Raw genomic sequence first — 21,902 nt, 5'->3', positions numbered from 1 at the left:
TAAACAAACTGATATAGAAGAAGTAAGAACCAACGAATCCGATTCGAACTCCTCCCGCATGTTAGGTACTTAACGCACATGATCATATATATATATTACATATATGCACCATGATATCTAAAGTTGCTCTTACCTCCGTACGTACGTACGTTATAGCTTTGAAATCTATGATAATTAATGCAAAACAGCGAGCAACTAATTAATTAAGAAACAAGTCAACCAGCTAGCTCGCTCATGTTTATTTTGATTTATTTATGCACCTATATACACAAATTTGTATGCATATATATATATATATAATTTCTTCATTTTCGTGTGACGTGCAGCGATGAGCATAATAAATTAAGCACCCGGCCCAAATATTTTACAGCATTGCGATGCTCCAAGTGTTGCCATACAGGGCAGGCAGGATCATTAAGACATAGTTGACTTGTATTAGGTAGGGCACAGCACTAGTCTTAAGTGGTTGGGTGATATAATAAATGATGCATACATCAAGGAGCTAGCATGATGGATTCTAATTTATTATTATTATTTAAAAAAAAAAAAAAAAACAAACAAACATAAGACAAACTCTCAGTTCTTAGGCAAATTCACTAGCATGATGGATTCAAGGTTCCAAGGGCAGCTATACGATAGCTGCCTCTAAAGATGCTCAGCCCGTTTAGAGAAGAAACATAATTTAGACATTCAACTTCCATGCAGATACATCATCATATACGATGTACCAACATGAAAAAACATGCCAGCGGGTAATTGTCACTAACAATCTCAGAGAACTCGGAGGCAGAAAGAAATAACCAATCAAAGCACAAGTTTCAACAGTTTGACCAAAGGCAAGGAACATTTTGTAGCATGACTATAACAGGTCAAAAGGAAATACCAGGATGGAAAGGGAAAAAAAAGAAATGGAAATACCTTGAACAACATAGATACAAGCCTTCCTTTAAACATGGCAGAGAGGCCTGGCTGCCAAAAAGTTCCGAGTGGCAACGAGAGAGCTCTAGACAGCACTAAGTGCTGGTTAAATTCGATCAATAAGGTACCTTGCCAGAGAGTTTATAGGCTTACTATAGTCGAAATTTACCATCCTGCGGCTTTTAATCTTGATCCGAGCAATGTAATCAGCTACAATCCAGGGAAAACTCAACATCACTACATTCTCTGGACCATCTGGCTCTTGCAACTCCAGAGATCTCTTCACCCATTTAGGATGGTAAGCGACCTGATACCATGCTGATGCCTTCCGCTCATAATATATGTTCTTCTCATCATCAGTTAGTCCCTCAAAATCTGAGTCCATCTTATCAAAAACTAGCCTAAACTCTTTCTTTAGAGCACTGTAAGACTGCTTGAGCTTCTCCGTGAGCTCCCCTTGCTTCCTGCTGTTGTACTTTGGCATGGACCAGATGTGGCCAGTCACAATCTCTTCTTCCCTCTTCACTTTGTATTGTCCTAGTAGACCATTCAGCTGCCCATCATAAGAGAGCTTCTGATTCCATGCGTCCATAATGAAATCAGCAGATCCTGGAACCTCAAGGTCTGTATCATAAGGAACATCAGCAGGAACAACATTTAACTCTGAAGATGTAACATCATCTTCGTCACAGGCATCCTTAACCTGGCGATAAAGTCTACCTAAAATTTTGGTTGACTTGTAGGATTGGTAATTCGCTTTCCCCATAAAATCAGGGTACAATTTTGGTTTCAGATCTGAAGGCATGGTGACAATGAGCCCAGTCTTGGGAAAATCAACAGCTTTAGCTGCTAAATCAGCAAGTGTTAAGCAGTTCTTATCCAAAGCCCCGTGCTCACTGCTGTCAGCATGAACCACATGTGCATTGCAGATTGTCCCCAGGCTCTCATTTACCATGTTTCTTGCAAAAAATTCAATTATATCCTACGGAACAAACACAAAATATAAATTTAAGAGAGTTTCTTTGTTGCATACTTGGGATTCTAATATATTGTATGTGTAAAAGTTTCATCAAATGTCTATCCTATCTTACTTACTCGTTCCTCGAGATTAACTACCGAGAATTTTATCCCACTTTTTTTTATCGGTAAACAAAATTTTATCGATCATAGGAATAGGCAAGAGCCCAAGAAGTAACGGGGCATATACAAGCAACGCCAAAGCATGCTAGTTTAGTCATGAGATGGGAATTTTATCCCATTTCATCACATGCTTTTGTCAGTCTATATTGAAATTGCTTATTAGTGCAATAATGCAGCAGTTTCTTGAAACCAAAAACCAACTAACAAGGTAACTCCATCATGCTAATCTAATTGTCTTAGTAGTGTCATTGGCTAACATTGTAGCACCATTTGTGTCATAAATTTCATCAAACCACCATCCCAGAATCCAATTGTTCATAGAAAATAGTAAATTACAGTCAAGCAAGCAATGCAGATAAAGTACCTGAGTAGTGACCTCGCGTCTTAAAAGTTTGATTTCTCCTGCAGTATACTCCATGGGCGAACAGCTCTCCTTGCTCGGGGGAATGAGATTTTCATCCCATGTCACAAAGTAGAGGTCCCCATCAAGGTCACTTCCAGATGCTTCATCCGTGTGGGGCCTATCACCTTTTTGAGGGAAAACAAGGCAATCAAATAAATGGTGTAAACCAGGGTCATCAACTGCTTCCAGAATCCTTATATCTCCTGGGTGAAGACAAGGGTTTTTTGCTATGACCACATGCCCTTTAATTACTTGAAGATTATTCGCTTTCCCAGTAAATCTGGAACCATGCTTTGAGAAACAGTTTTCCAATGACGGGGTAGACACTTGGATAAAGCACTGGCCTTGCTCAAGGACTTCTAGCTCATCTAAGCAGCCCATTAACCACCTACCTGAAGGAACAAAAATCCTAGCCTTCTCCCTAAGGCCCCAATGCTGAGCAGCTCGTATACAGGTTAGCATGCCTCGTAAATGAGGTTCACTTTGGGGCTCAAATCCCGCACTCAACATCATTGCTGCTGCATTTCCTTGCTCAGCACAGGATGCAGTCAGGACATCAAATGCAACATCTGTGTCCACAAGCATTTGGTTTAGTCTGGAGAGCATAGAGTCCTGCATTTTCCAAAATATTTCATCAGGAACGTTCAAAGTTGAAAGCAGTGTCACGATCTGCCTGTTTAGGAAACCAGGCTGAAACCTAGTCCAAGAACAGATTTCAAGAGTAGTATGGTCAGACCAGAACTTGTGCATACTATCCCTTAAAGAAAGTCGCACACCATCACCTTTTGCTGGCCAACAAGCCACAACACCCTTATAACCAGCATATCTTATCTGATAAGCACATGGAGGGTTCCCATCCAATTTCAGTTTCTCCGCAACTTCGTTTGCAAGATCAGGAGTAATCATACCAATCCCATCAGAGAAAGTGTAATTATTTCTCTTTACATCTGGAAGCTCGTGATTCACCTCTCTTGGTGGAACTTCTACTGTAGCATATGTAGATGAGAAGCACTGACCCATCCTGGCAGCACACTTCGCAATGTTCCTATTGGAAAACTTCCCCATCCACTTTCTGATGTTGCCAACATTTGTCTTTCCATCATCAGCAAAAAACCAGGCAGAACGGTCCCTCAATTGATTGGATGAGAAGGCTAGAAAAGAATACTTCCTACCACAAACATGAAATCCACTTTTCAGAATGGTATTCACCCTTTGGAATATTTTTGTTTTTTGTGGATAAGTGTTTGATATGATAAGCTTTACAATAGGAGCGACATAGGAGTTAAGAACATTGGAATTCAGTTTCTGCATTCCTTCATCCATAAAAGTGACCCTTAAAAACCTATCAGCTACTCCTTTATACTTCCTGAGAACTCTGTTGGAAAGCTCCACTTCTGGTGGAAGACAATAAGCTTTTGTTGGTGTAATGACCAACCTCCTAACTTCAACAATATCATCAAGCTGTCTAGGGGTCTTCAAAAGCTTAGGATTCCGCAACAACCAATCCTGTACCGTTTTCAGCCTCCCGAGGGCATCGAACACCGGACGTCTGTAAGAACATATGTGCTTTAGTGCAGCAATGTTGACCTCTTTGGGTTGGCTTCTCAATAAATTGAAGAAATTGTCTGACAACCGGTGCTGACTGAATATGCCTTTATGCAAGACAGCATTCACTAAGAACATTATCTCAAAATCTATTCCTTGCTTGTCCTGAATACAGAAGAAAGGATCTGATAATGGCAGCCCAAATTCAGGTTCATCCCTGATCCTAAGTGGCTCTTTAAGGTAGATCTCGTGCACCCTTTGCTTTTTAAGATATTCTTCTATCCTTCTCAACTTGAAACCATGGCGGGGTGGGATTGAAACTCTATAAGAACTACACCGACCAATGGCTCCACTTGGTGTAAAATCTGTGGTTCGGATCCAAGGATCATCATCATCTAACAAATCATATGGCACAGATTCTTCAATATCATCATCAGCCGTTCTATACCAAATGCAGGGAGATGAAGCCAGGTGCAACAAAATTACTAGATATGATGTATCATTATAGCGTTTGATCTCGTTGATGTCTCTTACCAAAAATTCCATCTTAAAATTACATTTTATCACGGCATACTTGCTTGTGCTTTTAAAAGAGAAAACAGTATCTCTTGTGAAACAAAACTTGCATGTCCCATCAAAGGGATCTACCAGAAAGTCAACCCCATAAGGTGCTCCTCTCCAAGCAACAAAAAACTCATCCCGGCTAACCAAGGTTCCAACCTCAACAAGCACGTCAGACAACTTATGAGGAGTTGTAGTCCTCCTCCTCTGCCTCAGGTGGAATGGACTTTGTAAACCTAAACTAACCATCAATGGTTGCTTGTTCAGAAAAAGACCACAACGCCCTGCAGCATCCACAGCCCAATCTACCGATTTAGGTGTGGCAAAATGCACAAATGCATGGGGCTCCACCTTTTTATAATCATCTTCTATTTCCATGTCTGAAGTGTCAATGACCTCAAATGTTGGATAAGATTCTGGAGGAGTCCAAGAAGTTTTCAGTCTGCACCTAAAAACAGTTCCAACTTCGTATTCTAAGCATTCCACAAGATCTTTCGCTCTGACATTACTGTCAAACCCACCAAAACTAACTTGACTCACCACTGTTTCTCCATCCCTTTCACTTCCTTCCAACTCCATTTCTTTTCTTCAAAGTTCTGCCACTTTCAAATGCAAAGATTATAAAATAGATCACTCTTTCCAAAAAAAAGACCTCAAAGTTATCCTGATACAAAAACCCTCAAAATGCAGAGAACCTAAAAAAAGGTTAAAATTTTATATGACACCTCAACCCTTAGAACTAAACAGTTCCTGTAACAAATAAAAGTATAACCCTTCTTTAGGTATCCCAGATCAGGGAGGACAATCCAACAGATAATCCACAAGAAAGCAATATTTCAATTTTTGACACTGACAGTTCCTATAAAAAAAAAAGTTTGACTATGACAGTTGAAGATATATTTTAATACCTCCAATGTGATGGACTTATATGTCATAAGAAGTCACTGAAAACTAAGAGAAAACTCCCTTTAAAACCAAATAGATCTAAGGGTACAAAATTCTAGGAATGACTGTTTAGTTGCTGTCTTAGAAAAGTATGTGGAAAGGTAGAATATAACTTCTTTTTTTTTTTGTTTTCTTGATCATTTCCTTTATGTAAAGGAAAATTAGTTCCTTTTTTTTTTTTTTTTTTGCATCTGTATAAAAGAATTTCATTTGTCTTGCCATTTTTTTAGCACTAAGGAAAAATTAAATTAAAATATTATAAGAAGAATTTAGTATTGGTCTTCTCCTACAAATGATACAATCTCCCTATAATATGATGTAGCAGTAAGACAATCAGGCGTGGGCAGATCAAGCTTAGACAACATACTTTGTTACCACTAGTCATGTCAACTCATCTTATCCAAATCAAGTCGAGGCAACTGCCACATCTCTAGAAATACAGTAAACAGGGATAGCAAATGAAAAGAGTATACTTGAGAGAGCTTCATTGACAGTGACCTTAGCTATTCTGCAGTACCGACTCATGCGATACCAGGGGAGTCAACCTATTGTCCTAGACATCACAAGGCGACTCAAGCCACTTAAAGGTTGCCAGGCCAAGAAGATTACTTGGTTATTAAACCGGCTCAAGGATTCAATTGCGCAACCAGCAGCAACCAAATTCCAATTTTGTAGCATATCCCTAATCAAATTACCCCTGCGTACCATCCTTCCATAGCGGTAAAGATCCAACTTCCATGCAATTGTAATCAAACTATGCATTATGTTTTCCTTTCATGCAACGTGATTAAAAAGAAAAAGGGAAAAAAGCATAAGAGACCACCTGACCGAGTTAAAAGTCGCGAAAGTAGTCAGAAATTACCAGAAAGCCTCTAGAAAAAAATTGCCTCAATCAATATAAAACCGATCATAAAATCACAAGAATTGAGATCCATCCATAACGGAAATCCTGTCAATCATGCCATGTGCATAAAATTTTTGTTTTTAACTTTTCTTTTCCAACAATTTCTTGGCAATCAAACGAAGTCTTTGCCCAGACCCATTAACCAAAAACAAGGCCCAACACACAAATCCCATCATCTATTTCTTTGCCCCACATTTTTCCCATCAACCAAACACAGTATCAAACGCAATGTACATCAATCAAAGATAATTATAATACAAAAACTTCCTCAGTAAAAACCGAAGAAGCAACAAACATATGTTCCCCAATTCAGACAAAAGGAAAAAGAAAAAAGAAAAAGATCACAGATTTACGAAGTTGAGAGAAACCCTACTGACCTTTCAAGTAATTGATCATGCAAGAATGGAAGGCGTCCGGGAAAACTTGACGAGAAAGTGAGAGAGAATGGGTCGATGTGAGTTAAGTGAGACTTTACAGACATGAAAGGTCCATCCGTTATCTTATTGAGCAAGTTCGTTACTTCTCTCTCACTAAACCCCGCTCTAGGGTTGTGATAGATCCGGGTCGAGTCGGTCTAGCATCTTGAGTTATCGACTCGAGTTTGATTCAAATAATTTGAGTTCGAACAGTCATATTTGAGCTGATTAAACATGAGTTTGAATTGAGTCGAGTTAGGCCGGGTTTAGATTCAGAGAGATAAAATGATATAATAATAATCATAATATTTGAGTGCTTTTTCTTGGTACGGAGAAACTTGTTGGGGAGGGAAATTCTGCCTTTCAAATCATTAGAAAGTCACCGTCTTTTATATTAGAAATAGCAGTTGTGATTACAAATTATAACAAGTTTTCTTCTTTCACACTTCACCTTGAATGAATAATTTCAATAAAAATAGCACTACGCAATTATTAGTATGTTACTAGTGTGCAATTATATAAAAAAATATTTTTCTTTCTATTTTTTGACTATTATTTTTAATTTGAGTGTCTTTAAATTAAAAAATAAATAAAATTTTATTATAGAGAATAAAATAGTTCTGGGGATTTCATAATATATGTTCTAGAATAATGTCACTTTCTTTGCTCACTATTATATAATGCGGTAACAAAAATGATAATGAATAGAAATGTAAATATCCTTTTATGGGTTTACTTTTTCTTTAAAAAGTAGGAATTCACAATACACTTTCTAATGATCTTGGGGAAAGTTGCAAATGGTGGCTTGAAATGGGTTTACTACTATTGATTCGTGGGCTTGTTGATTACTCTGTTATTGGTTACTCTCTGCTGCTCCCTGCCCATCAGAGTTACCTTTGGGCCTTGAAAGCCTGTGGCTTTTGGTCCTGCAGATCATGGTTTTTTCCGTTGTTGGTATGTTCTATTTTTTTAATGAAATGGCAAATCGTTGAGTGAAGATTTTTTGGGAACATCTTGATCTCTGCCTTCTTATTTTCTTGGTTTAGATTTCATTTTCATGAAATTAATGAGTCCGCGCAAGTTGAATGCGGCTGTCTCGAGCCACATATGCTTGCACTTCAAGTGTTGGAGTAGCTTATTCTGGCAGTATATGATCAGACTTTGCCACTGGTACATCATATTCGCGTGGCATAAAAAAAATCTCTTCTTTTTTTCTTTATTCTTTGTCGTTTAATGAATAATCACTTGGAGCAGAAGCAAGATTCCTTGTAAAAGGAAAAAGAAAGAGGGAAACAGAAGAGAGCAGGACATAACGATTTAACGGTCTCGGCGGACGTGGAAGATAGGATTAAACCGAGAGATTGATATATATTCCTCTGTAGCTTAGCTCGCGTCGAACAAACAAGATAATAAAAAGAGAGTATATTCCCCCAGAATTCCTTTCTTCCGAATATTCGAATTTCTCTGATCTCTACGACCGTCCGTTCATTTTAGTTATTTCCATCTATCTTGCCTATCTCTTTTAATTTTCTTCTGTGTCTCACTCTCTTTCTCTCTGCGGTGTGGTGGTGGAGGAGGATTTCATCCAGTGCGAGCGGGGACACCATGAAGTTTTGGAAGATCCTCAACAGCCTAATCGAGGAGACCCTACCGGACTGGCGGGACAAGTTCTTGTCCTATAAGGACCTCAAAAAGCAGCTCAAGCTTATCTACCCCAAGGACGACGATACCCACAAGATGCCTGATAAACGGCCCAGATTGGATTCGGACCCCAACGTCGACGCATCTTATTGTCCACCCGAGCTGTCCAAGGAGGTCGACGATTTCGTCAGGCTTTTGGAGGACGAGATCGAGAAGTTCAACGGCTTCTTCGTCGACAAGGAGGAGGAGTACGTTATTCGGTGGAAGGTAATTTCTTTCTTTCTTCTTCTTCTTTATCTAGAAAAAACCAGCACTTGTTGAATTGTTAATTTTTTTGGGATATGGGAAACTTGTTTGTTGATTTGTGGAGTTCTTGATTTTAAAAGATTCTTGATTTTAAAAATTGAGGAAATTATCGTTTTCGTGTTGAAGATATGAGAATTGAAAAAGTGTGCGTTTCTCAGAAGATGGGGATTCTGAGGAATCTTTTTGTTTGCGGCTTTCATGTCTAGAACATGAAGGGTTGTGTTTCTGATTAGGAGTTGGTAATAAATGCCTATATGGGTTTCTTCTAAATTTCGGTCCGGTAGGTGAGAAATTTGATGGGGTTATTTGTTTGGAAATGATCATTTGACCTTCTGTTGGGAAGATTAGGAATTGTATGTCTGGTGGTATTTTGAATCATGATATTGAATATGAGATACTACGCGATTGAATGGAAGGCGGATGAAATTCACTTGAGGAAACTTGTGGGTTCTGTTTTTCTTGTAAATTTTGTGAATGACAAAAATGTACTAGCTTACTCCTGCAGGAGTTGAAGCTTTATGATTACCTGAGGAACGAGGATGGTTGGCTAAAGCCATATTCTTTGATAAGTTCAGTTTCATGGTGTACATGTGTCATTGATGCGACTGCCACTTCTTAACGACGGCTTTGGTAGTTCTTACACTTGGCACCGGTGCTGAATTTACCATTTAATTGCTTCAAATTCTGCGTCCTCTGGTGTGTTCTTATCTAATTCAAATCTATATTTTCTCAATTGATGTGCGTGCGTGTTCCAATCCCTCCGCTTGTCCTACACAATCATGTATTTCCTAGCACTAGCTACTACCCTGATCCTAATATCATGTTTTCTTGTTTGGCATTTAATCACACTCGGCAATGTTGTTCTTCAGATGATTCAGTTGGGGTGCTGGTTTAACTTTATTTAGAAATTTTTAGATTCACCTACTTGACCGTCTTCTACTCATTCTATATGAACATGCCATTTGCTTTGGGGCTTGCCTGTTGGTGAGGCAAGGAACTCATATGCATGGTAAATGTTCTAAACTGTCTGGCTTGTGGTTGGAATGCAGGAACTGCAAGATAGGATAGCAAAGGTGAAGGATTCAAATGAAGAGTTGATGGAAGTAGGGAGAGAAGTAGTGGATTTTCATGGAGAGATGGTTTTGTTAGAGAATTACAGTGCACTCAACTACACAGGTACTTGCCTCTTAGTGCCATATTACTAGCAACTAAATAAGCAAAGTTCGGTTCGGTACCTATGATGCATGGTCATGAAAAAAATTGGAATATTGATCGTGAAAATTTTTGTGAGGAACAATATATGGTTAATTCTTGTAATGATAGTAAATAGTAATGCAAAATACTTTGCGAGACTTACCCAGTAACCACTTTTAACATAGAAAATAGCATACATTAGTTCAGTGAAGAGATGAACCTGTGCAGTGTTGTGGGTTTGGTTTTGCCCTTGACAATTTTTCCAACATAATTTGAGCACCCATGTATATTTTCTCTTCTTTTTTTGCCAAAACCCTAAGTTGGCATGGGAAGATCTGAGTTCTATGAAAATATAAGACGAGAAAGAAGAAAAAATACAGCATGGCTTTTGGGCAGTTAAGAGAGTTGGAGCATTTTGATGATGCTTAATCTTTCATAGGGGCAGCATTAACTGTCCGGGCGTGACATATACGCATTCAGGCGGAACTTCGTTCTGGGATTCAGCATTAAAAAACTTTTCTTCTCCTTTTGATATTCCTGACATACTATACACAGGACTAGTGAAGATACTGAAGAAATATGAGAAGCGAAGTGGTGCTCTCATTCGCTTGCCTTTTATCCAAAGGGTCATGCAACAACCATTCTTCACAACTGATGTCCTTAACAAGCTTGTGAAGGAGTGTGAGAGCATGCTGGATCAAATTTTCTCCAAGAATGACCCGTCAGGCCCACCTGAAGGAACCAATAACGAAGAAGGTAGTGATTCTAAGGCTGTGACTGAAAGTAAAAAAACTCAACTTAAAGTTCCCAAAGAACTTGAAGAAATCAAGCATATGGAGAGCATGTACATGAAGCTAACAATATCGGCACTCCGTGTCCTGAAGGAGGTCCGGGGCGGAAGCTCAACAGTGAGCGTGTTTTCATTACCCCCTTTGCAAAATAATACAAGGGAGATGAAAAATATAACAGTTCTAGAACAAGCAGCCAAATAGTTTTGGAATAGTACTTCTCTCCTCCCTCTTACACTTTGACATTACATTGGACATAGGTAAAAACGCATAATACGGTGGTCTTGTTGGTACATTGAATAATCCTTTGCCCTCTTTTGTATAAAGTTTCACATCTTGGTTGTGCCCGTGATATTTCTTTTTTATTATTATTATTAAAATGTTGCCGTTAGCTTTTGATCAGGAATATATTATATCTCTTGCTAGAATCTGACCTACGGACTACTGAATCTTGGCTTACTGAAAGCTGACTGTAATGCGATGGATGTTCTGTACTTCTGGTTTTTTCAATGAGAAACTGAGTTAAGCAGTAATAACACAAAGATGATGCTGGCTTTCCAATTGTATATTACTTTATATTATTTAGCTGAATATATTTTATTTATCAAAAAAAAAATTATTTAGCTGAATATATGACAAAAAAAGCATTTGATTCTTCCCCAAGGTTGCATAAAAATTCACTATCATAAGACCCATAATTTAGGTTTATATCTTTACAGACATAGATGTAGATGGTCCCAACCTGCGAAACTACTATTTTTTTTTTTTTTTGGTTTTAATTTTGGAATAAACAAATTCATTAAGAAGAGTATATCAAATTATGAAACCCAAAAAAAAAAAAAATGCACCATAGCCATAATGGCTAAAACATTAGAATCTGTTAATTGGAGGGGTGCCCACGTGGGGCAGACCCCTCTTTTACTCTGTCTAACGCATGGTTTTAAGTTATGCGTTATTTGCTTATAACGTATGGCTTTTCTGCCAATTAAATAGTAGATTAAGGCTGACCTTCGTGTAGGGGTTATTTATAGTCCCCATTTTTTGATTCTTGGTAATAATCTGATTTAGTAAAAAGCTCTCTCTTTTTTGTTCTCTCTTAAAACAGTATTTAGGCTGTGGATTTGTTAAAACGTTACTCTAGTTTTACACTACGTAGTACGCTTTATCACTAAGTGGAAACTTTTGAGATTTGTCGATCTGGAGAAACTTGTGGAGTAACTTTATAAACTGAGATTGAGGTACTTTTCGCTGTGTTTTTTCTAACATTGGTATCAGAGCCTTTATAATTGCTTCCAATTTCTTTTTAGCATATGCATGTAAACTGTGTTTTTTTTTTTTTTGTGATTCGCGCACATGTGGTGCTGCAGTGTTTTCTTAAAAAAAAAAATTTGGGGCTTAACCGCTGTGCAGCGGTGCTGTGCTCACCACCCACACACGGTGCGCAGCGCGCACCACCCATATGCGTGGGGGAGCAGCGCGCACCAAAGGGTGTTGTGCTCACCACCCACACACGGTGGTGCAGCGAGCACCACCTCTGCTCTCGACGGTGTAGCGTGCACCACCTATACGTGGGAGGTGCAACGCGCACCGGAGGGTGCTGCGCGGCACCTCTGTGATGGTGCTGCACACATCACGGTGCCGCTCGCACTAACAAGTGCCCACGGTGCTCCGTGCACCGTGGGGGCACCTGCAGCACCACCTCAGTGCTGTGCGCACCAGAGGGGTGCTGCGGCAACACCCAGCTTCCTCTGGAAGCGGTTTCTAGCCAACAGTGGCGCCGGTGACCTCCAAAAAGGGCAGCAGAAGAGTTTTTTTTTTTTTTTCAAATTACTGTTCACGTGAACAGTAACGGCTGAAGGAAGAAGATGACTCTTAGGTCATCTGCTTCCAAATGGGCTTGGGTTGTTTTTCAGCCCATTGTTTTTTTTTCAAAATGAAATGGGCTGGGCTTTTTTGGCCCATTTGTTTTCTGTTATTAAAAATAATAATAATAATAATAATAATAATAATAATAATAAAATTTGGCATGATTTAATATATGCTTAGATATATTGTTATATTACATGTGATCTTTTATTTAATTTTTTAGAATTAAATGTGATAACATGTATGTGTGTATTGAACATGTGAAAATATGATTATTTTATCATCTATTGATGTTAGACTTGAATGTTTAGACATTAGTCTTTATTTCTTTTAGTGATAAAATAGAAAATCTCACTAAGTATAGCCAAAAAGACTACAGTGGCCCCAGTGAAAACTGTAAATGCACTGATGAAATAAGAAAAATGGACTGTAATGGTCTCATATGAACCATCTTTATATACTGGCCCAACAGGTTACTGTAGTCTGACTGTCTTTGTAGACTGACCCAACAGGTTGCTATAGTCTGGGTAGCTATCCTTGTAGACTGGCCCAAAAAGTTACTGCAGTTTTAGTAGGTTATGTCTTTACATGTGATTAGGCATAGATGACTACTTAAGATAGTTGGAGTATGGTTGAGATTTATGATGATAAATTCTCCCATATTCTTTTTAAATTTGCGCGGGAATTGAACTAGAAATCTAATAATTGAATATTGTGGCGCAATAGATGATTCTGAAGCCTAGCGATTTTTCGATCTTGCGACATGTCTAAATTATTCTTTTTCTAACTTGAAAGGACGCGGCATATTTATTAGGTGTGTGAATAATATCCCTTCTTTGCGTATTGTAGTAAAATGGCATCCAAGAATATTGTTGCCGACTTAAACAAATGGGAGAAATTAGATGGGAAAAACTATGACATATGGCATCGCAAGATCCAATATGTCTTAGATGAGCAAGAGGTCTTGGAAGTCTTATCTCATACCCTTACTATGCCCGAGGAAGGGAACTCAGAACAACACAAGATAGACCAACAAGCCTATACCCAATGGGCTAAGAAAAATCGGTGTGCGCGCATAATTATGTTAAGCAGCATGCACAATGATCTAATGTGTGAGTTCGAGGTCTATGACACTGCCCAAAGCATGTGAGAGGCTTTGAAGTTGAAGTTTGGTAAAACTTCAGCCACTAGGTTGCGTGGATTAACCATGAGGTTCGACTCCTATAAGATGCGCTCTGACCATACGATGAAGTAGCATCTTAGAGTTATGTCAATTATGATCCGCGAACTTAGGTCGGCAGGAAACAACCTGATAGATGAATAGCAAGTACAAGCAGTGATAAGATCACTACCAAATTCTTAGGAGAATATGAGCCAGAACCTGACGCATAACGAGAATATCACTTTGATGATGTCTCGCGTCACTTGGAATTGGAGGCTGAGTGCCTAGAGGTTGCTGAGCTCAATCATACGGCCTATGTGGCTAATGTTGGTTCGTGCAAGGCATCGCAAGGCATCAAAGCCTAAGCGTAAAAAGTCCAGGAATGGAGTACCTGCTGGACATATTAAAAAAGTGTCAGGAACTTCTCAGCACATCAAGAGGGGCAAGCGCGGGAAAAACAAGTCAAAATTAGAGTGTTTCAACTGCGGAAAGATTGGCCACTTCGCTCGTGACTGCACTGAGCCGAAAAATGTACTCTCTGACTTTTCTCGCATTGTTTTTGTAATTAGCCATGTGATGGTTGCTGACTCCTATTCTTTGTGGACTGTTTATTCAGGAGCGACCGAGCACATAGCGCGAGATAGAGTCAGATTTGTGGAGTATCACCGGATTCCAACTGGGAGCCGTGATATCAAGGTAGGGAATGGACCTAGCGTGGAGGTACTGGGACTTGGTACCTACAAGCTGGACTTACGGGGTGGCCGCACTCTTTTCCTCCACAATGTGCTATACGCTTCCTAAATCCTACAAAACTTACTTTCAGTTGTTACTCTATTAAAACTTGGTTTTCGGATTGTTTTTTAAAACAATTATGTTTCCTTTCATTTGAGTCATGTGTTTTATGGCAATGCTTTTCTTCAAGACGGTTTTATGATATTGGATTTGGTTTATTCTAATATAAATAAATCTATTACTTTTCTTTCTTCATCTATTGATAATTTGGATTCATACACATAGCATGCTAGGCTTGGCCATATAGGACAAGATAGAATGACTCGATTAGTTAGAAAAGGCCTGATAGACAATCTCACTAAGGTCATCTTGCCCACGTGTGAACATTGTCTAATGGAGTTCAACGAGTTTTGTTCATGATCTTTCTCATAAGTATGGAAAATTAGGCCCTAGAGAGAAGAAGTGTATCTTTATAAGGTACTCAGAACACTCTAAAGGGTATGTGTTAATAGATGAATAAACTAATGGAAGTGTAACTGAGATTGAATCACGAGATGTGGATTTCATTGAAAATGAATTTCCAAGTAGAGGTGAGGTTGATAGGAGTTTAGAATTTCATGAGATTGTGGAACAAGAGGAAAGTGCTCCAAGGAACTTAGTTGAGAATGAGGAAGAAATTCTTCAAGCTCCTACAAATGATAAAAGGGACTTAAATCCGAGTGGGAGTACACCACTTGTCAATCAATCACAACAACCTCAGCCGCGTAGAAGCACACGTGAAAGTATTCCCCGTCGTCGTTTTAAGATTGAAGGGGAAGTTTTTATGGTAGCTCCGCATGATGATGATGAGCCTAGGACAATTCATAAGGCTCTCTCATCTTCTACTAAAGATGAGTGGATGAAAGCTCTTAATGATGAAATTGAGTCTATGAAGACTAACCAAGTCTGGGATCTAGTTGATCTACTGACAGGGCATAAGACTATTGGGAACAAATGGGTTATTAAAGTCAAATGCAAATCGAATGGATCGATAGATAAGTACAAAACTCGCTTAGTGGCAAAAGGATATACCCAACAAGAGGGTATAGATTATGAGGAAACTTTTTCACCAGTGGTGAGGTTTGCTTCAATTCGCCTGATTCTAGCTATAGTAGTAAACATGGATTTGGAACTCTACCAAATGAATGTTAAGACAGCATTTCTCAATGGAAAACTAGATGAGGAGATCTATATAGATCAACCAACGGGTTTTGTGGTCAAAGGTCAAGAGCGCAAAGTGTGCAAGCTCAAACGATCAATATATGGCCTAAAACAATCATCTAGGCAATGGTACCTTAGATTCCATCGAGCCGTTCTTTTAAATGGGTTTACAATGATCACAGATGACCATTGTGTCTATGTCGAAAGGTCCAAGAAGAGTTTCATTATATTGTCATTATATGTTGATGACATAATACTAGCTGGAAATGATAAAGGGTTGATAGTCGCCACAAAAGAGCGGTTATCCTTCAATTTTGAAATGAAGGATATGGATGAAGCAGAATACATTCTGGGAGTTAAGATCTACAGAGATCACTCAAAAAGACTTCTATGTTTGTCCCAATAGACTTGCATAAAGAAAGTCCTCGAGCGTTTTCTAATGAATGAATATAAACCCATTGACACTCCTGTTGCAAAAAGTGAGAACTTATTTAAAGAATTGTGTCCTAAGACTCAAATAGAAAAGGAAAAGATGGCCCGTGTCCCTTATGCTAATGCTGTGGGTAGTCTGATGTACGAAATGATGTGTACTCGGCCTGACATATGCTATGCAGTTGGCTTAGTGAGTAGATGACAATCTAACCTCGGACTGGCTCACTAGAAAGCAGTCAAGAGGATTATGCAATATCTCAAGGGAACTGCAGACTATGTGCTGTGCTATCAAGGTTCAGATTTGCAGCTAAAAGGTTACAGGGATGCCGACTGGGGCAGTGACCTAGATGAACGTAAATCAACCACTAGGTATGCCTTTTTGCTCAACAATGACGCCATTACATGGAGCAGCAAGAAACAACCCTGTATACCTTTATCCACCATGGAAACAGAATACATAGCTTGTTCTGCAGCGGTTCAAGAAACTATTTGGTTACGGAGATTCCTCAAGCATTTAGACATTGGTACGGATACTTCAGATCCAGTGACAATATTCTGCGATAGCATGGCTGCTCTCGCATATGCTAAGGACTTTAAGTACCATGGAAGAACCAAACATGTAGATATCAGATATCACTACATCAGAGACATGGTAGTGTAAAAGGAAGTGGTTCTGAAACATCTCTCTACACGTCGCATGGTTGCTGATCCCTTAACGAAGCTTATAGCAAGAGATGTCTTTGAGGCTTATGTTAGGAATTTAGGACTACGTAGACTGTAAATGTTTTTTGTGTTTCAAATGACATTGAGATGTAACATTTCTTTCGGGATATTAATACAATATGATTCAGATATTGTCTTTATCGTATTGTTTTTTTCTAATTCACACACAAGATATGTTAACAGGCTTAGATCGGCTCACTCACACGAGCGATCGCCTCTAGAGCTTGAGAAGCGAGTAGAGATGAGATATTGTGTTCTTAAATATTTGTCCAAATGGATAAGTTAGTTGACACAAAGATATGTCGTTTTAGTGGGAGCTAAGATGAGGTCCAATGAGAGGACTATGCATGGGTTACCTCACAACCTATGTAGCCTGTGGTTAGTTAGATGTGAGATCCTTTTTTACGCCTTGGAGGCGAGCAAATAGAGGAACTCAGGTTAGACTCTTAAGGAGCGGCTAGACTAAGATTTGTACGGTGTTGATATAGACATATGCTCTTTGAGAAAGAGAAATCCACCGTAGCATGTGTTTCATACTACATGTGCTTATTCGACCAAATGAGTAAGTGAGTAAATCGTTCCCCTCTTTCTCACTGTGTGAGTCTCTTTTTTAAGTGTCCTTTACTTTTGACTATGTTACAAGATGGGGTTATGATATCTGCAACTTTGTCATGTTGTCTATGGCCATGATCAATACGGTCTAAAGAGACATTTTTGGGAAAGCGGTTTAACCAAAGTTGAATGATATGAGTGCAAAGGGAAGATTTTTCGATATCACATCTTCGATAGTGTTTGCTGACGTCAAACTATGACGCTACATACTGATAGCGACTAAAATTGTGAACATATTGAAATGTTTTAGAGATAGTCAAGCATTGTTCTGAGTTTTCTAAAACTCAAGAGGGTTTAAAAAATGCTTGAAAACTGATGCAATCGAATGAGTCTATGACATAACCAGACACTTTAAGGATGTTACTATGCTAGTCTTCTCTGGGAGAGATTTAGTGTATGTACTCCCACCTTTCTATAGATATGCTTGGTAGTCGCACGGCCTATTTACTTGTATGAATAAGATTGAGAATATTAGAGAGATGCTGACCTGGAGTCATGCCCACTGTGTGCGAGTGAGAGATGTTAATTGGAGGGGCGCCCATGTGGGGCAGACCCCTCCTTTACTCTGTCTAAGCCATGCATTATTTGCTTATAACGCATGGCTTAAAGCCATGCGTTTCTGCCAATTAAATGGCAGATTAAGGCTAGCCTTTAAGGCCAGCCGTGTAGGGGCTATATATAGCCCCCTCTTTTGATTCTTGGTAATCATCTGATTTAGTAAAAAACTCATTCTTTTTTGTTTTCTCTTAAAATAGTATTTAGGTTATGGATTTATTAAAGCGTTACTCTAGTTTTATATTACGTAGTATGCTTTACCACTAAGTGGAAACTCTTGAGATTTGTCGATCTAGAGAAACTTGTGGAGCAACTTTATAAGCTGAGCTTGAGGTACTTTCTGCTGTATTTTTTCTAACAGAATCAATAAATGCCTCCATGTACACAAATAACGTGCCCCCATCGAGTTGCATTCATCTTTTTTGCAGGTATCGAGTTGTATTCATAAGCCAAGTAACTACATAAATATATGTGTAACATATTCATGTCAAGACCAGATGACTCTTCTCTTTTGGGTAGGGGCCACACAACCTTTCTTATAATTAAAAAAAGTATAGTTTGCAGTCATAGATAACCATCCGATGATGATAAATATTCAAAATTCTGCCTTTGTTTTCTGATAAAATAATACGTATTTATTTTGTTGGCAGCCATTTGTGTCTTTATTGGATCAAACATAGTCATATAGGGGCGGAATTAGGAGGTTAGGTTTGTGGATGAAGTTGTATACATTATTTTTTATTTGAAGGGGCAAAAGTAAATCTTATAAAAATAAATTACTTTTTTAAATATATTTTGTTTGAAAATTAGATTTTATTATTTATTTTATAGTTTAGTACTTTTCTTCATGTATAACATATTTAATTAAATAGAATAATGTGTAGATTAATTTAAATTTATGACTTTTATTTTGATATTATGATTTTATGTCTAAAAAATTTAAAAATAAAATTTAATTATTTATTTTATATCTTTAAAAATATCATTAAGTATATTATTTATTATTTATTTTATATGTTAACAAATATTACAATTATGTAAACAGTGTGATCGGAAAAACAATATTTTTTATTTTTATATATGAGATGAAACTAGTTGAAATAAAAATTATAAATTAAATAAAATATTATTAGAATATATTTTTTTAATTATTTTTATTTTAAATTTTGATAAAGTTAAATTATTTATTTAATTTTATATAAAATTTTGAAAAAAATTATAATAATTAAATAAAATAAAAATTTTTGTAAAAATCAACTAGCCCGAAAAATGCACAAATCAAATCCTGCTGCTGGATTTTCTTTACATCTTGTCTCGGTAGGTTTGATCATTGTTCATTGGGGTCCATCCGAAATATTTTTATCGGTTTTTTGTCGCCTGCTTTCTTTGACTTCTTTGGCGTTTTTACATCAGTATCACAGGTTCAAATTCCACACCATTTCTGGCGCCTATCATTCTAGTCGAAAGGGAGTTTCCCGTGCTGTTATTTTCCAGGTTTGATCGACTTCTTCCTTTTTTCTTCGCATCATGTATTCCCTGTAAAGTTTTGGGCTTTCACGTTTGTTGAATTTTCATCCCGGTAGAGATTTCCTCCAGAGATTCGTGCCATGATTTTCTTTTTCAATTCGGATTTGTTAGAAGTTTGTTGTTTGGTTTGCCTTCCGGGTGTAAATGATGGTTATGTCTAATCGTCACAAGCTCGGTTACAGAAAATTAACCCATAATTTAGCTGTCTTTTTAGTCCGGCTGTAAATTTGTAATTGTTCTTCCTGCGGTGCTGGTCTTAAGTTCGAATATTCAATAGTGCTGTTCGTGCTTGCCTTTGAATTTCGATTCACGTAATTGGGTATTCGGGTTCTTGAGGTCTCTTTAACTGTGCCGTTTTTTATAGGTTGCTTCTAGGTGAAGTTCTTTTACTGTTTCCTCGGGGCTTCCGCCTGTGACATTCGGGATTCTGCTATCATAACAAGAAATGTCCCTTGTAGCTGAATTACCAGGTTACCTTCAAGTCATGTGTGATGGATCTGTAAAACGCTTTGCGCATGAGATTGTCCCAGCCTCGTCAGAGTCAATCAACGGTTACAAGTCCAAGGATGTGATTATCGACACATCAAAGCCAATCACGGGAAGGTTATTTCTTCCGGGTACTCTGGGTGTTGGGTCCTCAGATCATAAGCTTCCTGTTATAGTTCATTCTCATGGTGGTGGCTTTTGCATTGGATCCACTACATGGGTTGGCACCCATACCTTCTTGGGAGGTTTGTGTATCGCATCCCAATCCATCGTTCTCTCTGTTGACTATCGTCTAGCTCCAGAAAATCGTCTCCCCATAGCTTATGAAGATTGTTATAGCTCATTGGATTGGCTTGGCCACCAGGTATGCTCTGAACCATGGCTTGAGCAGGCTGACCTTTCCCGTGTGTTTCTGTCAGGGGACAGTGCTGGAGGAAACATTGTACACAATGTTGCTATCAAAGCCATTCAGAACAACAACTGTCCAGTCAAAATCAAGGGTCTATTGCCGATACATCCTTATTTTGGGAGCGAGCAGAAGACCGAGAAAGAGAAGTCTGAAGGAGCATCAAGAGATTTTGCAAACATTGACTTGTGTTAGAGATTAAGTATACCAGAAGGCTCAAATCGTGATTATTATGGTTGTAATTTTGAGAAGGCAGAACTGTCTGCAGCTGAATGGAGCCACTTCCCCTCTGTGATGGTTTTTGTAGCTGGCTTGGATTTCTTGAAGGAAAGGGGAGTAATGTATGCAGAATTTCTACAGAAGAAGGGTGTAAAAGTGGTGAAGCTGGTGGAGGATGAGGGTGAGGCGCATGTATTTTATGTGTCCAAACCAAAATCTGATGCGACTCGCTTGCTCCAACAGCAAATGAGCGAGTTCATGGAGAGCTTTTAACCTCCTAAACGGAATCTGAAGAATTTATGGTCCTCTAGTAATCGTATGGACTATTATTGTCTTTGGAGTTGTAAATAAATGAAAGAAAAAGGCTATTTTTAGCAATGCATGGCAAAGAAAATCCCAGTTACTTTTGGATTCAAACCAAACAGAGCAAATTTTCCAAATTCGCATTGCCACTGCAGACTGCAGGTTGCAGAATCTTTCATCTCATACCCAGCGAAGGAAACGCTAATTCATATGCACAAACACATATCGATCTGCTCTGAGGATAATGACTGAGGGCCAAATCATACTGTTATATCTGGCATAAGCATTCCAACTTCATTCAGAACATGATATTCAACAAAAGTGCTCTTGCAAACTCCAACAAAACCAGCTCCTTTGCAATTTCCAAAACAATTAAACATTTGAAACATATCCTATTGAGATTCTTAATGCTTGGAACACAAATTCTATCTTATATTAAGATTATTATTTTTTGTCTTTTTTACATTTCGATTTAGATATTTTACAACTGAACTGTTAATAGAAAAATTATTATTTTATAAAAAAAATTTCCACCTGTAAAAACTAAAAAGTGGATATATGTTTATTTATTTATTATTGAAACGCTGTGGGCTTATATGTCTTTGACATCTGGTCAAGAAAAATGATATAAAAATCATTATACTACAATTTATTTATAATTAAGTATAAAAATTTATTATTTTATTTAGATAAAAGCTACTGTCCACTCAAATATACCTCTCAAATGTGCTGCTCATGTGTACCATTCAGTAGATTTTTATTTTTTTATTTAATGATTAAGAAAATAATTTTAAATACATTGGTGTATTTTTTTATTTTTTAAAAATATTTAAATTCATTAAAAAATGAGAAAAAAAAAATCTAAAATGCCTAGCGGTCAAATAGAGGTGCTACTATGGCGGTAGCCGGCTCCTTTTA

General features: G+C 38.1%; 2 protein-coding genes and 1 pseudogene across 3 annotated transcripts; 2 read left to right on the top strand and 1 right to left on the bottom strand.

The window, feature by feature from the left end:
• Positions 1-789: 789 nt before the first annotated feature.
• On the bottom strand, positions 790-7,100 carry LOC122315623 (RNA-dependent RNA polymerase 6). 2 transcript variants are annotated; one of them, XM_043131645.1, is made up of 3 exons: positions 6,794-7,100; positions 2,423-5,169; positions 790-1,900 (listed from the first exon to the last, which is right to left on the bottom strand). In XM_043131645.1, exons 2-3 carry the CDS (start codon positions 5,144-5,146, stop codon positions 1,025-1,027), a joined length of 3,600 nt encoding a protein of 1,199 aa, XP_042987579.1. In that variant the 5' UTR covers positions 5,147-5,169; positions 6,794-7,100; the 3' UTR covers positions 790-1,024. The 2 variants fall into 2 exon arrangements, with proteins under 2 accessions (XP_042987579.1, XP_042987578.1); XM_043131644.1 differs by having other exon boundaries at positions 2,423-5,163.
• A 1,052-nt stretch (positions 7,101-8,152) lies between these two features.
• LOC122316834 (SPX domain-containing protein 1-like) lies at positions 8,153-11,108 on the top strand. Its single transcript, XM_043133644.1, has 3 exons — positions 8,153-8,740; positions 9,829-9,955; positions 10,529-11,108. Exons 1-3 carry the CDS (start codon positions 8,438-8,440, stop codon positions 10,963-10,965), a joined length of 867 nt encoding a protein of 288 aa, XP_042989578.1. The 5' UTR covers positions 8,153-8,437; the 3' UTR covers positions 10,966-11,108.
• An 8,249-nt stretch (positions 11,109-19,357) lies between these two features.
• LOC122315103 lies at positions 19,358-21,059 on the top strand (annotated as a pseudogene).
• The last annotated feature ends 843 nt before the right edge of the window (positions 21,060-21,902 follow it).

The sequence above is a fragment of the Carya illinoinensis genome, chromosome 7 (genome assembly GCF_018687715.1).
Source record: "Carya illinoinensis cultivar Pawnee chromosome 7, C.illinoinensisPawnee_v1, whole genome shotgun sequence".
NCBI classification, from domain to species: domain Eukaryota; kingdom Viridiplantae; phylum Streptophyta; class Magnoliopsida; order Fagales; family Juglandaceae; genus Carya; species Carya illinoinensis.
This window is presented reverse-complemented; position numbering and strand designations above follow the sequence as displayed.